Genomic DNA, 17,321 nt, shown 5'->3' with positions numbered 1-17,321 from the left:
TGAATACCACTTCTCTAAAGAACCAAAGGTCCAAAATAAGGACATGATTTGTAACCTATAATATAACCCAATTACATACGATATGAGCAAAAAGTAGACTCATGATAGCTAACAGTAATTCAGCTTTTACTATATGCTAGGCACTGTACAATATGCTTCACAAATATTCTCTCCTTTATCCTGGTAACCGTAGGTGCTATCATATCCTTTTTGCAGATTAGGAAACAAAGTTCAGAGAAGTTAGAGGATTGACCAAGGACTGACTGGAGGTAGAAGTGACATCAGAACTCAAACTCCAGCACATAGGACTCCAAATCTTGGTCACTGTATTATACTGCCCAAACAAAACTGAATATAAACTATTATTATAATATGTATATATGGATTAAAAAAATTTAAAAAAATGGAAATAAATCTTTAGAATGGTGAGACCAAGAGTAATCTTTTTAAAAATGTCTTTACAGTTTGTACCTGTTCTAATAATAAATGTAAAAGTAATTCAAATACTAAATCCAAAATTACAAGTAAACTGACATTTATGAAATTTAACAATCTCAATTAAATATCTTATAAAACAATAATATAATCAGTTTCATTCAATTTTATACAAGTTATCGTCTGAGATATTCCCCTTAGAAAGAGTGGATCTCAAACTTGAATATGCATTAGAATCCTCTGGAGGGCTTCTGAAAACACAGATTGCTAGGCCCCACTCACAGTTTCTGATTCAACAGGTCTGGGGTGGGTCCCAAAAACTTGCATTTCTAACCAGTTCCCAAGGCATGTTGATGCTACTGGCCCAGGGACAGTTTGAGAACCAGTGTTTTTAGAAAAATTAGCATCATCCCAAATCTAAATACAACTGCATAATCAATTAAAAAATAAACTGAGCCTGGATGGCTCAGTCGGTTAAGCATCCGATTTTGGCTCAGGTCATGATCTTGTGATTCACAAGTTTGAGCCCCGTGTTGGGCTCTGTGCTGACAGCTCAGAGCCTGGAGCCTACTTCAGGTTCTGTGTCTCTCTCTTTCTCTGCCCCTCCCCTGCTTGCACTCTGTCTCTCTCAAAAATAAAGAAACATTAAAATAAAATAAACTTGATCAATTTCTCTGGATTAGTTTAATGTGCTGAACAGCTTGAGAAAACACAGGCTGACTGAATTTCTATCATAGTTCGTCCTCTGAAGAATACAACAGTTTTTCTGGACCAATTCTTTCTTTCTCTCAATCAAGAGCTACAAACTTTCTAAGGAAGTCAAATAGTTATACTTTAGGCATCTACTGATAACATCAGCTATCTGGGTATCTCTAGCCAAAACTGATTAATTTATTCTTTATTGCTGAACTTTTTTGTAAGAGTCTCAGAAATTAGTATTGCTAAGTCAACTAACAAATTAGAATGAAGAACAGTTATAGTACTAAGAAAAAACCATTCATATAGCAGGCAGTATCATAAGTAGGTAATACCCATATCTTAGCCAATAATTAGTTTCCAATAGTAAGAATATGGAAGTATTATTTCAGCCTTTCTAGAATAATTTGATCCCAATCAAGTAATCTATTATCATTTTTGCCCACATGCATGTGAACTATGCCATGAAACATACCTATGTTTCTGACCATGATTCCTTTCAGTTCATCCACTTGGGCTTGAGTCTCCACCACTTTGTCTATGCCCTTATTCTCAGAATGATGCTTCTATAAGAAAATAAGATTTAACTTACCAGACATTATTTACAATAGGAAAACAAAAAGAAGAGGAATGACATTGAGGAATGTTATTAAATTATGCTGGTATTGGGGCACCTGGGTGGCTCAGTCGGTTAAGCGTCCGACTTCGGCTCAGGTCATGATCTCACGGTCCGTGAGTTCGAGCCCCGCGTCGGGCTCTGTGCTGACAGCTCAGAGCCTGGAGCCTGCTTCGGATTCTGTGTCTCCCTCTCTCTGACCCTCCCCCGTTCATGCTCTGTCTCTCTCTGTCTCAAAAATAAATAAACGTTAAAAAAAATTAAAAATAAAAAAAATAAATTATGCTGGTATTGACACAAAGGATACATGCCATTTCATTTAAAAATTGTTATCAGACCTAGGGAAAAATATAGGCAGCATAAAAAAGTGACAATCTAGGGGCGCCTGGGTAGCTCAGATGGTTAAGCGTCCGACTTCAGCTCAGGTCATGATCTCACAGTTTGTGAGTTTGAGCCCCGTGTCGGGCTCTGTGCTGACAGCTCAGAGCCTGGAGCCTGCTTCAGATTTTGTGTCTCCCTCTCTCTCTGCCCCTCCCCAGCATGCACTCTCTCTCTCTAAGATAAATAAACATTAAAGATTTTTTAAATAAAAAAGTGATACCATGTGTTATAGTATAAAAATATCACCTTATTTAAATAATATAAAGGTATGTATATTATAATATATCAATATACATTCTGCCTTGGGACAGAAGTATGTGGTTCTATAATCTATGCTCACACAAGAAAGGAAAAAAGAGGACTGTAGTTGGGGCAGGGGGAACAGGACAAATAAAAGCACCCCAAATTGTTCCCCACTTCTTCGGTATGATGAAGTAGAGACTGGCCCAGCTTCTGAGCATCTGTTCTTTTATCTGTTGAGATCTGAGTATACATCCTATTTTCATTGGCTTCTTATAGGATCTAGAAATCTAAGACACTGATAATAGTATATATATATATATATATATATATTTTTTTTTTTTTTTCCTCCCTCACTCTTCCCTTACGCCCAGCACCTCCTCACTGCTAGACCCACTACCGCTCCTCTCTCCAACAGTATATATTTTGAAATTATTATCCATAGCTATCCATGGAGTGCTTAATATACAATATTCTGGTCACTTCACCATGCTAAATGCTTCAAAGAAGAAACATTATTTAATCCACCCAAAAACTCCATGATGAAGATGCTTTTATTATTATCTCCATCTGTAGATAACAATCCTGGCACAGATTCATTCATAGGTCACCCACAGATTTGGAGCTAATGATGAACTGGCTAAGTTGAAAGTTTTGCTGCCAGTTTACCCTATTTACCTTTGTGCATTGGTATATTTCTGGTTGGTGATGTTTTACATGATTTCATATATTTGATTGTTTTCTAGTGGGAAGTATGAAACAAATGAACTGACTGAATAAAGATTTATAACTATTTAAAGGAACTTCATCCCCAGAAGAATGCATATTTATAAGTGTAATACTCAAAAAGAATATTTAAAAAAACACTTAAAGCAGAAGTGAAAAGGAACACATTCAATTATAATAATTCTTTTTTCTCTCATTCACAACACAATCATAGAACATATGTCTTTGCACTCAAATAGTTTCATGGATAAAAGGGAAGCATTTATAAAGGTCTCAACATCATTAGTCATCAGGGAAATGTAACTTAAAACCACAATGAAATATCACCACACACCCACCAGGATGACTAAAATTAAAAAGATAGACTATGGCAAGCATTGGCAAGAATGTAGAAACATTAGAACTGCTGGTGGGAATGTAAATGGTACAACCACTTTGGAAAAAAGTTTGATGGTTTATTACAAATTGTGGTATATGCATACAATACTATTCAGCAAAAAAGAGACCTACTTATTTATGCAACATGAATGAGTATCAAAAGCTTTACACGGAGCATGCAAGACACACGAGAGTACATAATGTATAATTCCCTTTACAGGAAATTCTAGAAAAGACAAAACTAATTCATAGTGACAGAAAATAGAGCATAGGGTGCCTGTGGCAGAGTGTGGGGGAGGGGACTGACTGCAAAGGGACATCAGGAACTTTTAGAGTAATGGAGATATATCTTGGAAAGGGTGGTATTTCACAGGTGTATATATATGCAAAACTTCACCGAGCTGATGATTAGGTATTCATATAGATCAGCAGACTTGAAAATGACTAAGTTGAGCTGTTCAAAAATTACAATTGCTCATGGGAGGGTAGAAGGTTAATGTATGAGTTAAAGAGGTCATTTGGCATATTAGTGGATTTATGCACTAGACAGGTAGCTAAAGTAGATGGTATTTAATGTCCTTCCTCATTCCTAGATACTCTGAACACTAGAATAGAGAATATCACGTTATTTAAAATTTTTCTATCTGGTAAGTTTTCTTATGTTCACATTTAATGGCAAAATCAGAAAAATATATTTGCAGGTCAAGGTCTCCTTTATTCAAAGTGCCTTAAGGTAATAAAGAAGATAGGAATCAAAATACTACATCCTAAAAATATCTTACCAGCTGTGCAGCCAAAACACTTGAGAACTCGCTATTCATGGCATATGGGAGTGCTGTCTGTGCTCTTGAACCATATGTTGTCTGGAACCTCTTCTTTATCTCATTCAGAAAATTAAATGCTCGGGAACGTTCAAAATCCTGAAAAGAGACCAACACAGAGTTCACATCAGAAAGTAAACAAAGATGATATGGATGATTAACAACAACCATAAGAACAGCTAACATTACTGAGCAATGATTCCATGAAGAGGAACTAGCACTGACCTCATTTTACAGTAAGGAAACAAAGGCTCTGAAAAGGTAACTTGCCAAAGGTCAAACAACTAGTAAAAGAGCTGAAAGTCCAATCCAAATATTAAACAACTAGTAAAAGAAAGAGCTGAGAGTCCAATTCAAATGTTTGATTACTTCCTACTAAAGATAACAGGATCTAAGTTAGCTTCTTGAGAGCAAGAATTGGGCTTTACTTCCTTCATATCTTTCACAGCATCTAATAAGAAGGCCCAGCACAAGAAGATGCTTAATAAATCCATAATAATACTGCAGTCTTTCACACACAAAGATAACACTACTGATAAATACTTCAAATTGGGTTTTTTCAGTAGTGATGGTACACTTGAAAAGATCAAGTGATGTACTCTTGTCTGGTCCCAGCCAAAAAGTATTTACATATGTATAAAATTACAACTCAAGAAACAGAAAACTCAACTCTGATGAACCCAAATTTAGTGATATTTCTCATATATTCCAATAAAGATTAAACCCTGACCTATGGCAATCGTGCCAATTCCATGCCTCTTGTCATTGAACAATTTAGAAATAAGTATGTAACCTACTCCCAGCCAATGAGCAATTTCAGATATAGCTGGATTTTAAAAATAATTTTAGAAAACAATGGGGCGCCTGGGTGGCTCAGTTGGTTGAGCATCCAACTCTTGATTTTGGCACAGGTCATGATCCCAGGGTCATGGGATCGAGCCCTGCATCAGGCTCTTTACTGAGCATGGAGCTTGCTTAAGATTCTCTCTCTGCCCCTCTCACCCCTTGTGCCCTCTCTCTCTCTAAAATGAAAAAAAAAAAAAAAACTACTGTGAAACCAGGGATAAAAATCATTGTGATGGTCACTATGGTTGACACTCATCTCCATTTCACCCAAGATGATTATTAGTCTATGCCAAGGGTTCGTAAGCTGGGGTCAATGGTCCGAATTCAAGGGGTCCATGTACTTGAATAGAAAGAAAAATGACATTATTTTCAGTAAGTTTTAACTTAAATTTCAAATCTGAGTGTAGGTAACAAACCAAAACAGTACCAAACAGTATCTGTCACTCTGTCACCAACAGAAATCTTTTTTTCACATACCATTAGTTATAGATATCTCAAAATCTCATTTATATCATCGCCATTTCAAAATTATTATTAGTCATTAGACCTCTGACTCGATCTTGTTACTTAACGAATTCATAAAGAAGCATATACATTACTCTATCAATTTTTAAAATACTCTGAATACTGTATTTCAATATAATTGGTTTTGTTTCTAATCACGTATTTCATACACTTAAAAACATCCTAGGAGGGGCCTATGAGTGTCAAAGGAGTCTGTGGCACAGTAAAGATTAAACCCTGACCTATGGCAATCATGCCAATTCCATGCCTCTTGTCATTGATCAATTTAGAAGTAAGTATGTAACCTACTCCTAGCCAATAAGACATGAAAAGAAGTTCACTTCGAAAGCAGGGAGAGAGGACAGTGTGCTTTGGAGAACTTCCCTCATTCTTACAATAAGAGATTTGAGAAGACATAGTCCCTCTTCTCTGAATACAAAATAAATAAGCATGTGGCTGCATGCAACCATAAGGAAATGTATCTAGGAAGAAGCTGACACCAAGGATAGCAGAGGAGAGAGAAATGACCTTGATGGCATTGTTAAGTTACTGAGCATTTTGGTCTAGAACCTACAAACTCTAAAAACAGCCTACCAATGTGAACTACAGGTCTACAAAACTGATTATGATATACTGTGATTTTGTTTTCTGAAAGTCTATATACATTAAAAAATTCATTATTGATTGAATAAAATAACCTATTTAATATTTCAGATAAATAAATTTTGGACTGGATACAAAAAAGTCACGATTATGAAGACCAATTCTCACTGCACAATAGGATAAATGTTGAAGCTGCAAGAGATTAGTTAAGCTAAAACTCTACCAAAACTGAGCTGATATGCATGTACCCAGACATCACCTCTTCTTGTCATTTGCTGCTCCATATGATAAATGCAAAGTATAGAAAAAAATGTATCTATGGACACCTATATTCACATCATGTTTACCTACCATAAATATAGATAATTAAGAACTGACTCTATTAACAGTATACATACTTAAATAGCAACATGTCTTCAAGTTACTTACATCATCAGTGATACAAAGATATACAATCCTGTCTTGGCAGATGTAATGAAACAAATAACTGTAGGATAAAAGATATAAAACTTACTGTGGTTATGAGCAATATTGCTTTCACTTCCATCTTCTATGTATAAGCAAATTTAGTACTGCCAATGTGACCATATCATTTACCGATACTATCTATTCTCCCTCTCCCCCTCCCCTATACACCTGTTTCTCTCAAGTCAAACTGATAAGAATAAATAAGACATTAAAAGAAAGTCTCTACCTTAACTACATAGCACAACAGTATGCACATTACCTATTAAAATGACAGCTGCAAAAGCACAACTGGACTCTTAAGGCCTGAACAAGGGATGACATCTTAGGAGGGACACATCATTAAGATCAACCTCCAATGGGTTATCAGGTCTTCCTTGCCTTCTTTTACGATCTCAAAGCAAACACTTTTTCTACCAAACACTCAACATTAACATTTGTTTGGCATCTACTTGGAGCCAGTTACTGGGCTGGGTGCTGAGGATACAAATAGGCAAAACCATCAGTCCCCGCCTACACCAAGATCACAGTGCAGGGAATTACAGAGCAACATGGTAAAATAGGATGAGGAGAGGCAGTACACGGTGCTCTGGCAACATAAAGGAGACACCTACAGAGTTTAGCAGAGGGTAACGGGAAAGACATCCTGGAGCAAGTGATGTGTAAGCCAAGACCTGAATAGTAAGTAGGAGATGGCAAGGTAAAGAGCAAACAGAGTGTTCCAGAGTAGAAAACCAATAAACATAAAGGCTTGGAGATAAAAAAACAAAAACAAAAACAAAAACAAAAACACATAATGGGTTTAGTAAAGTCAAAAGAGTCCACATGACTAGAGTCCACATGACTAGAGTATGAAATGGAAAGACAATTTGGCTGCACAGATGAGGCTATGGAAGTAAGCAAATACTAGGTTATAGAATATGTTACAACCTCACTATGCTTTATCCCCAGAATAATGAACAAGCATCAGAGGGTTTTAGCCTGAGGAGAATGTGGTAAGATCGGCCACGTAAAAGGATGTTTTGGCTAGAACACGGAAAACAGACTGAAAGGAGGACCTGACAGGAGACTGCTGTAGTAGAGCAGGTAAGCAAATGAGGAGGGAAATAAACTAAAGTACTATGGGCAATGGAAAAGAAAAGAGAAGAAATAGAACAGAACTTGACAACTGGCTATTGGAAGTGAAGCAGAGGGATAACTCAATTTTGCCTCCTGGATTTTACCTTGGGCAAGTGGATAGATAGGAGTACCTCTTGAATTATACTTTTAATGTCCATATAGAAGCTTAATATGAATAACAAGGAGGTATGGGGAACTCAGGCAAAATGTCTTCCTCCACTACTCTAAAACCGTTCACATCAATTCCATCAATGGCTTCCACATCGCCATGTCCAGTGGCTCTCTCTGAAACATGGTAGTGTTGACCACTTCCTTCTTCTGAAAAGTGTTTTCTCTCCACTAGATTTCCTAACACCAGGCTTGCCTGGTTAATGTGGTAGTCTCTTTCCCTCTCTATTGATGTTTTCCAGCATCTTCAGCTCCCTGCTCTTTTCTCACACACTCCCTGGATGGTGGCATCCACTGTCATGTTTCGTTGTTGTTTGTTTTCAGCTACCACAATTATGATGATGATTCTCACATCTAGATCTGACCTACTTCCTGAGCTCCAGGCTTACATACACTACTGTCTACTAGACATACCCAAATGGACATACCAGTGACAACTTAAACACAATGTTCAAAATGGAAGTCATCAGTTTCCCCACAAAATTTGTTTCTCCTAAACCACATTAGGGAGTAACTTGGTGCAAAGACCACAAAAAGTTACAAGGTATGGTCCCTGCCACCGAGGAGCCTACCGTCAGGGGACAGAGAAAAAAATAAAGATTGCAATTATGATACAGAGTGATAAGTGCTACAATATGAATAAACAAAGGATGCTATGGAGACAAGCAAAAGGGAGGCACTTGGTCTGGTCTTGGAGTTCAGAGTTTCTAGAAAAGGAAATATCAAAGCTCAGAAAGACAAAGTCAGATTTTTAAAAAAGATAAACATTTTCCAGTAAAAGGTAATAGCTGCTGCAAAGAATAGGAAGAGAGAAAAAACTCAGCACTGAAATGAAAATAGCTAAGTATGGCTGGAGAACAAAACCAAAGGCTAAAGTAGTGACAGATGAGACCAGAGAAGGAAGCAGTGGCAGATCTTGAAGAATCTTCCTAGTCACATTAATAACTTTACCGACTGCACAGAGTAACTGCTGAAGAAAAGGGACATGATCAGAACTGCCCTTTTAGGACTAAAGTAATAATGAAGAAAATAGTTCATCTGGGACCTGTAAAATTAGCAAAAGTTTACCAGGGGGCTAGGAGGAGGAAGACAGTCCAAAAGCATGAAAAAATATACATATATACATATATAACAAAGCCGGGAATAATACAGCTAGGACAGGGTATGGCAAGGAGTCCTATAGAGATAAGGGTAGAAAGGTCAGGAATGGACAAAATTGTGAAGGCAGAGTTCGGCCTTTACTCTAAAAGCAATGGGTTTTAAGCCAGAAAGTGTAATCACAGGAATATGCAAAACAGATTAAAGGAAGGAGCAACCAGAAGCCAAATGGTTAGGAGGAAGCTATTAAAAATGAAAAACAATAAAGGCCTAAACTACCACTATGACAAGTGGGGACAGAGGAAATGGAATGGATTGAAAAATGTCTTGTAGGAGAATGGCAAGGATTTGGTGAGAAAGTCAAATATGATTCTTAAATTTTAGGCTTAGCCAACTGAATGGCTGGTGATGTTGTTAAAGAAGAAATAGCAAGAGGAAGATCAGATTCAGGCAGAAATGGTTGTAATACAGTAAAAAAAAATGGACTTTTTTCTTCTGGTGTACAATAGTTAAAGATATTTTTAATAGAGATGATGGAACATGATTATAAGAAAGAAACAAAGACAGAAGATTAAAAGGAAAAAACTCAGTGATGGAGCCTCACTCTAGAGAATACCGGGCAGGGGTAGATTAGGAAGCAGGTGGGGAGGCATGGCAGGTGCATAATGTTTCCTTCTTGTACTATAACCATATTTTCACTGGATTACATACTCTAGCTTCCCTTGTAGTTAGATATGGCTATGTGACTAAGTCCTGGTTGATAAACTGCGAGTGGAAGGTATATCCCCTACTTCCCGGTCTTGCCTCTAGAAGGTCTGAATGTGCTTTTCCTGGGCATTTTCCTGAGAACTGACTCGGAACACAGAGACCACAAGCCTAATAAGTCTGACAAAATTATAAAGCCAGACTCACAAGAAACTGGGATCACTTGACCCCTAAGACCACGTCTGGACTGGTAAACTATACCAGCGGGCAGCAGACTACAAAACCTGTATAGTTCCCAAAGATGACACACTCTCTAACACCCATTTTGGATGTGGCCAGATGATAACGGACCAGGAAGAGCCTCGTGGAGAACAAAGCCAAGATTCAGGGAGAAAAGACAAGGGAGTTCTTCCAATAAAGCAGAACCACTAACCACTCTAGGATCAGAACAGGAAGTCTTTGAAATGGCTGTGAAGTAGTTATTTGAATACTGCTAGGAAGCAGTGACCTCTACGTGTTTCTCATTGTTCCCTTTTCTAAATTGGAGTTTGTAACTTCCACTGTGGTGATGTTGTTCTTCTTCTACAATTGTCTATTGGGTTGGCAGGGGGAGCAGGGGGAACATATGACTTCTCTTTTAGTTTACAGTCAGTAGGTCACAGGAGCCACACCTGGGCCTGATGGAGAAGACTGCATGTCACCCAGACTCTCTGAGCCGGACAGTGACCAGGAGTCTTTCAGGCCATCTCCTGCAGAGAGGATACGTGTTATAGGTTTGGGAAGAAAAGTACACACAGATATTTGAGTGGCCCAAAAGAGCAGAATGGAAGACTGCACAAGTTGTCTCCTAATATCCTCTAACTTCTAGAGCAATAGAATAGAATTTTAGCTGAACATACAGTTGCACAGCTATAAAGGACAAATTCTAACCTCCCTTCTAGCTAGGTTAGCTACATAACTATGTAGAGAAAAATAAAACGTAAGCAGAAACTTCTGAACAATAAAACATCGGCCTACTTCTGGACTTGGCCTTTAAAAACACTGGGCAACTGCAGGGAGTTAACAAGACTAAAGGAGCTGCCTTGGCCACAGCTAATCGAAGACACTAACTCGTAAAGGACAGAGCCACCCCACCAGCCTGGAAGCACTCATCGCTGGGATACCTCATTTAAGTAACACCATAATTTGGGGTATCTCTCTTACAGTGATTTAGAGTAGGTCCTAAATTATACAAGGAGGTAGCTCTGGAAAGCAATAAGAACCTCCTTCTGAGATAAGAACTAAGGAAATCAGGATGAGTTAAATAACAAAAGTTTTTTTAAGTACTGATGAGGAAGGTGGAGGCACTTTTTATCCGATTACTAAGATTTCCCATCTGTGCCCTCCCCAACCCATTCTCCAACTGCCCACCAGACTCTAAAGCAAAACCTGACCATGTCACACCCAGCTGAAAACCTTCAACACCTTCCCATGGCCCACAGAGTAAAGTCCAGTCTCTTAACATGGCCTATGAGGCCCTATATGACTTCTCTTCTACCTATCTCTTAGCTTTGTTTTCACCAGGCTGGGTGCCAGTCACAGAATACCACCTGCAGTTCCCTACACATGCCCTATGATCTCATGACTCCGTATTTCTCTACCAGCTGTTCGTTCTATCTAGAATGCGATCTCCCTACCTGCTACCTCCCACCATCTACTTCAATTATCTATGGATTTGACTTTCTCCTCCATTAAACTCTAACCTCTATGAGGGCAAATATTGTGTGATTTCTTGTTGTATCCCCAGCACCAAGCCCAGTGCCTGGCAATAGTCAAGTGCTCAGTAAATATTTACTGAAAGAATGAACAAAGGAATATCATCTCTCTTATCTGTTCCATGTTGCACATATCCTAGAGTTCTATAGCAAAGTCATTTTTACAAGTAACATTGCCATATCTTTCTTTAAAATAGTAATATAACTTCAATAAAATAATTTAAATTTATAACGAATAGAAGCAAACCATTTTCTAAGTTGGTAAAGGTTATTGTTCTGTCAGCTTATTTAAACTATCCACCAAGAACCTCATTTTCCAGTTTTCTACTATGCTGATTATAATACAATTTACTTCTTTCACCCTCTACCCATGCAGAGCAGAACTCACTTGCCATGTGAGTACGTTAGTTTGTTATTTTCAGAAGGTATCTTAGCCAGAATCTGCTCTGTCACCTCCAGGAAGTTTCCTCCACACCAAGCATGTTTGGCAAGGATAGTCGTTCCCCTGGCAACAACTGCAAAAAGAATGGCCATGGCTTCAATCTATCAAAAGGAAAAAAGACACACAAAACTTAGAATATTTCTGACATTATCTTTCAAAAGAAAACTATCATATACCAACACCTACCCAAGGCCAGTATTTTTTCAATACTCATTTATTTTTTTAATTGAAGTATAGATGACACACAATGTTACATTAGTTTCAGGTATACAGCAGAGTGATTTGACAATTCTATAAGTTATGCTATGCTCACCACAGTGTAGTTACCATCTTTCACCATGCAAAACTATTACAACATATTGACTATAATCCCTATGGTATACCTTCTATTCCTATGACATTGATTCCATGACTGGAAGCCCGTATCTTCCACTCCCCTTCACCTCTTTTTGCCCACCCCTCTCCCCTCTGGCAACCATGTTTGTCCTCTGCTTTTATACATCCGATTCTGCTTTTTGGAGTTTTTTAATGCATGTTTTTTTACATTCCACATGTAGGTGAAATCATACATTTGTCTTTCTGACTTATTTTACTTAGCATAATACTCTCTAGGTCCATCTATGTTGTTGCAAATGGCAATGGCTCATTCGTTTTTATGCCTGAGTAATAATATTCCTGTGTGTGTGTGTGTGTGTGTGTGTGTGTGTGTGTGTGTACGTGTGTACACCACATCTTTATCCATTCATTTACCAATGGATACTTGGGTTACTTCTGTATGTTTATTATTGTAAATAATGCTGCAATAAACATAGGGGAACATACACCCATTGAAATTAATGTTTTTGATTTCTTCGGGTAAATATCTAGTAAAATTACTGAATCATATGGCATTTCTATTTTTGATTTTTTGAGGAACCTCCATACTATTTTCCATTGTGGTTGCATCAATTTACATTCCCACCAGCAGTGCACAAGGGTTCCCTTCTTTCCACATCCTAGCCAATACTTATTTCTTGTCTTTTTGATAGCGGCCATTCTGACAAGAATGAGATAATATCTCATTGTGGTTTTGATTTGCATTTCCCTGATGTTAGTGATGTTGAGCTTCCTTTCATGTGTCTGTTGGCCATCTGTATGTCTTCTTTGAAAAAATGTCTATTCAAGTCCTTTGCCCACTTTTTAATTGGATTATTTGGGGTTTATGGTGTTGAGTTATGTAAGTCCTTTGTATATATTAGATATTAATCACTCACGAACCTATCATTTGCAAATATCTTCTCCTATTCAGTAGGATGCCTTTTAGTTTTGTCAGTAGTTTCCTTCGCCATGCAAAAGGTTTTTATTTTGACATAGTCCCAATAATTTATTTTTTATTTTTTCCCTTGCCTCAGGATACATATCTAGAAAAAAATGTTGCTAAAGCTGATGTCAAGGAAATTACTGCCTATTTTTCTTCTAGGAGTTTTACAGTTTCATGTTTCACATTTAGGTATTTAATGCATTTTGAGTTTATGTATGGTGTAAGACAGTGGTCCAGTTTTCCCAGCATCATTTGTTGAAGAGACTGTCTTTTCCCTATTGTATATTTTTACCTCTTTTGTTGAAGTTTAATTAACCACATAATTGTGGGTTTATTTCTGGGCTCTCTATTCTGTTCCAATGATCCATGTGTCTATTTTTGCGCCAGTACCATATTGTTTTGATCACTGCAGCTTTGTAATATATCTAGAAATCGGGGATTGTGATACTTCCAGCTTTGTTCTTATTTCTCAGATTGCTTTGGCTATTCAGGGTCTTTCGTGGTTCCACACAAATTTTAGGACTATTTGTTCCAGTTCTGTGAAAAATGCTATTTTGATATGGATTGCACTGAATCTGAAAATTGCTTTGGGTAGTATGGACATTTTAACAATATTAATTCTTCAAATCCATGAGCACAGGGTACCTTTCCATTTGTTTGTGTACCTGGAAACAGTATTGACCAAGGTCAATAACACTAACACTAACATTAATGTAAGACACTTAAAAACAGGCTTAACAAAAAGGTCACAGTCTTGTACAAACTTACGACCCTAAACCATGTTGATATGCACAGACATATAGAGATACACCAAATATGTACATGTGTGTGTATACAACGTAATGTATGTCACACACACACATTGATAGGGTGCATTTACAAATTATACAACACAATCAGATATCACCACTTGAAAAGCAATTACCATAAGCAAAGGGACATAAATAGAGGTGTTTCATCCTTTTTTTAACTGAGGCACAATTAACATACAGTGTTATATTAGTTTCAGGTGTACAGTATAATAATTCAACAATTCTGTGCATTACTCAGTGCTCATCACCATAAGTGTACTCTTTTTTTTAAAATTTTTTTTTAATGTTTATTTATTTTTGAGACAGAGAGAGACAAAGCATGAACGGGGGAGGGGCAGAGAGAGAGGGAGACACAGAATCGGAAGCAGGCTCCAGGCTCTGAGCTATCAGCCCAGAGCCCGACGTGGGGCTCGAACTCACAGACCGCGAGATCGTGACCTGAGCCGAAGTTGGACGCTCAACCTACTGAGCCACCCAGGCGCCCCTCCATAAGTGTACTCTTAATCCTCTTTATCTATTTCACTCAACCCCCACCCCCCCCCCCCCACCCTCTGACAATCACTAGTTTGTTCTCTGTATTTAACAGTCTGGTTTTTTGTGTGTCTCCTTTTTTCTTTGTTCTGTTTCTTAAATTCCACATATGCAGTAATCCCATCCTGAAAATTTATCCTAAGAAAATAGTTCAACAGAAGTTTGACTCTAGATTCACAAAAAATACATAATAACAATAAAAATAGCTCATATTTATTAAGTGTTTACTGTGTGCCAGAGACCATTTTAAACACTTTACAATTATTAACTCACTCAATCCTTTCATCAATTAAATTATACACTATTATGATACTTATACTAAACTGAGCAAACTGAAGTATAGATGACTTACACAGTTTTCCCAAAATTACAGAGCTAGTAAGTGGTAACAGCTGGAATTTAAACCCAGGTGGTATGGTTCTAGAACCCACAATCTTATCCCAAACTATGTAGTGCCTCTACTTTAAAGGCATCATCCATAATAGAAACAAACTGGAAACAACACAAACCTTCTATAAGAGGAATGGCTCTATAAATTATGGTAAGGTCTTTCATAAACAAAACATTTCTAAAACAATATACAGCATGAGTTTAGGTCTATTTTTCTCATATAATGAATTTGTACTATTTTTTCCATGTAACTTCCTCATCATTTCTCTTATCTATAGAATAAATTTATAAAAAGAGATGACAAAGTACTTTTCTATTCTAACTCTTCAACTTAATGTTTTTTGTTAACATGTTCAGTTTCATCCAACAGGCCAGTGGTTCTTAAAATGTAGGTTAATGAGTTATCCTGGGCAGAAGAATGACAGTCACTATTAAAAATTCAAATTCTTGGCATCATCACCTGAAATTCTGATTCAGTAGGCTTGAGGTGACACCATGGAAATACGTATTTAAGACAAGCCTGTCTGGATGCAGGTGATTCACACAACCATATTTTGTGAAATACAGCAACAGACCATAAAAATGCTTGAGGTCAGGGAATCCTCAGACTCCTTCCTGGAATCTCACACTAAAAGACAGCACACAGAGAAGAAGTACTCATCTGTCACTTGAGCTAAACACCTCCAGGGTCTCTTCTTCACTCCACTCTCTAAATAAGGGTATTCCCCCGGGTTGTGTCCTTCGCCATCATCTTCTTTCTGGATTTCTCTTTACACATATGTATCAAGTTACAATTTCCAAATCACTTTCTTGTATATTATATCCCTTGATCCTAAAAGCCTCAACTGACCCTATAACATGCCTCAGGTACTGCTTCACTTCTTAAAATCACAACCTACACACTATCTCTGCTTCTCTAGTTCTTACCTCTTCAACTTACTATAATCTGGGTTTTGCCCTAAAGAGTCCACAAAACCATGCTTGCTAAGATCATCAACAGCCTCTATGCTACAAAATTCAGTGGACACTTCTCTATTATCACTTACTTGACCTCTTAGGAACAGTCAACATTGCTGACTAACCCTCCTTCTTGAAACACTCCTACATGTCTGGATGCTCCTTGTTTTCTTTTTGAGCCCTCCTCTTCTAGCTAACTTCTAAATGTTGACTTTCCATGGGTATTAGTTCTACGCTCTCATCCCAAGAAGAGCTCATCTACACCTGTTATTTTAAACATGATTTATTTGCTGAAGACATTGCATATAGAAAAAAAAAAAAACAAAGGCACAACCAAAGTTAAGGGAAAACCAAAGACAAAATTCACGGCACAACAAATAGTTGAGAGAAAAGTAGATGAACAGGGACCCACAAAGAAGACTGAGGAGGACCAACTGAGAAAGTCAGAGGAAAGCCAGAAGAGTGTGGTGGCCTGAAAGCCAAAGGGAAAGCAAGTTTCAAGAAGGAACAAGTGTCAGCTACTACCTGTGTTCACTGATGCATAGTAGGGAGACTGTAAAAGAGCCACTAAAATTCAATAAAGAAGCAAGTCATTAGTCACAGAGATATGTAGTAGAATGGAACAAAACCACAAAGAGAAACAGAGACAAGAAATTATATGGTCCATGAGACAGATGAAAAAGTAGCAGCTTCAGTCCCTTAGCAGCTTCAAGAAGTAAACTGAATTTGGCAACAATACAAAAAAAGTCTACTGTCTTAGTGGACCAGAAGTTCATTATGAACTGACATCAGGTAATTGCTTAAAATTCTTACATAATCCTAAATTACATTAAGAAACAGTGTCTTGATCTTTTAAAGTACTATTACCATTATACTCTGTGCTGGTTAGAATACATGTGGAATACTGAACTCAACTTTGAGTATGGTATTTCAAGATTGGATGGAAGGGCAACATTATGGTTAAGGAACCTGGACATGCTATCATTTGAAGAATGGCTAGAGAAACTAGGAACATTTAACATTAAAAAAAGATGACTTAGAACGTGACAGCAGCCTTGAAGCTTACATGAAGTACAGTCACCTAGAACAGGGAGTGCATTATTTGGAATATAATTAGGAACAAATGTCTGTTAAACATCAGGTACACAGCCACAGAAATTTTTACTTTCTTCTCATGTGTCAATAATAGGAATTTCTTACTCTCTTCTAGACTGTTAAAAACCTCACCTATTATCAAGTCTCATCTTCCCCCACTGTAACTCTCTTGCAATAGAATCTTTAATGTCTTTTTCAGCTTTTTTTTCATTTTTTAGAGACAGTGAGCATGCATGTGG

General features: G+C 37.5%; 1 protein-coding gene across 2 annotated transcripts in view; it reads right to left on the bottom strand.

The window, feature by feature from the left end:
- VAMP7 (vesicle associated membrane protein 7) overlaps positions 1 to 17,321 on the bottom strand; it is a 58,507-nt gene that overhangs the window by 35,520 nt on the left and 5,666 nt on the right. Inside the window, exons 2-5 of one of the 2 annotated variants that reach the window (XM_058714681.1) lie at positions 11,944 to 12,098; positions 6,676 to 6,733; positions 4,255 to 4,392; positions 1,607 to 1,697 (exon numbers count right to left, since the gene is read on the bottom strand). In XM_058714681.1, the coding sequence (XP_058570664.1) occupies positions 1,607 to 1,697; positions 4,255 to 4,392; positions 6,676 to 6,733; positions 11,944 to 12,089 (433 nt within the window). In that variant the 5' untranslated portion in view covers positions 12,090 to 12,098. The remainder of the gene's footprint in view (positions 1 to 1,606; positions 1,698 to 4,254; positions 4,393 to 6,675; positions 6,734 to 11,943; positions 12,099 to 17,321) is intronic. The other variant, XM_058714682.1, reaches the window with a different exon arrangement.

The sequence above is a fragment of the Neofelis nebulosa genome, chromosome X (assembly GCF_028018385.1).
Source record: "Neofelis nebulosa isolate mNeoNeb1 chromosome X, mNeoNeb1.pri, whole genome shotgun sequence".
NCBI lineage: Eukaryota > Metazoa > Chordata > Mammalia > Carnivora > Felidae > Neofelis > Neofelis nebulosa.
Note: the sequence above shows the minus strand (reverse complement) of the source record. Positions and strands in the feature narration are given on the sequence as shown.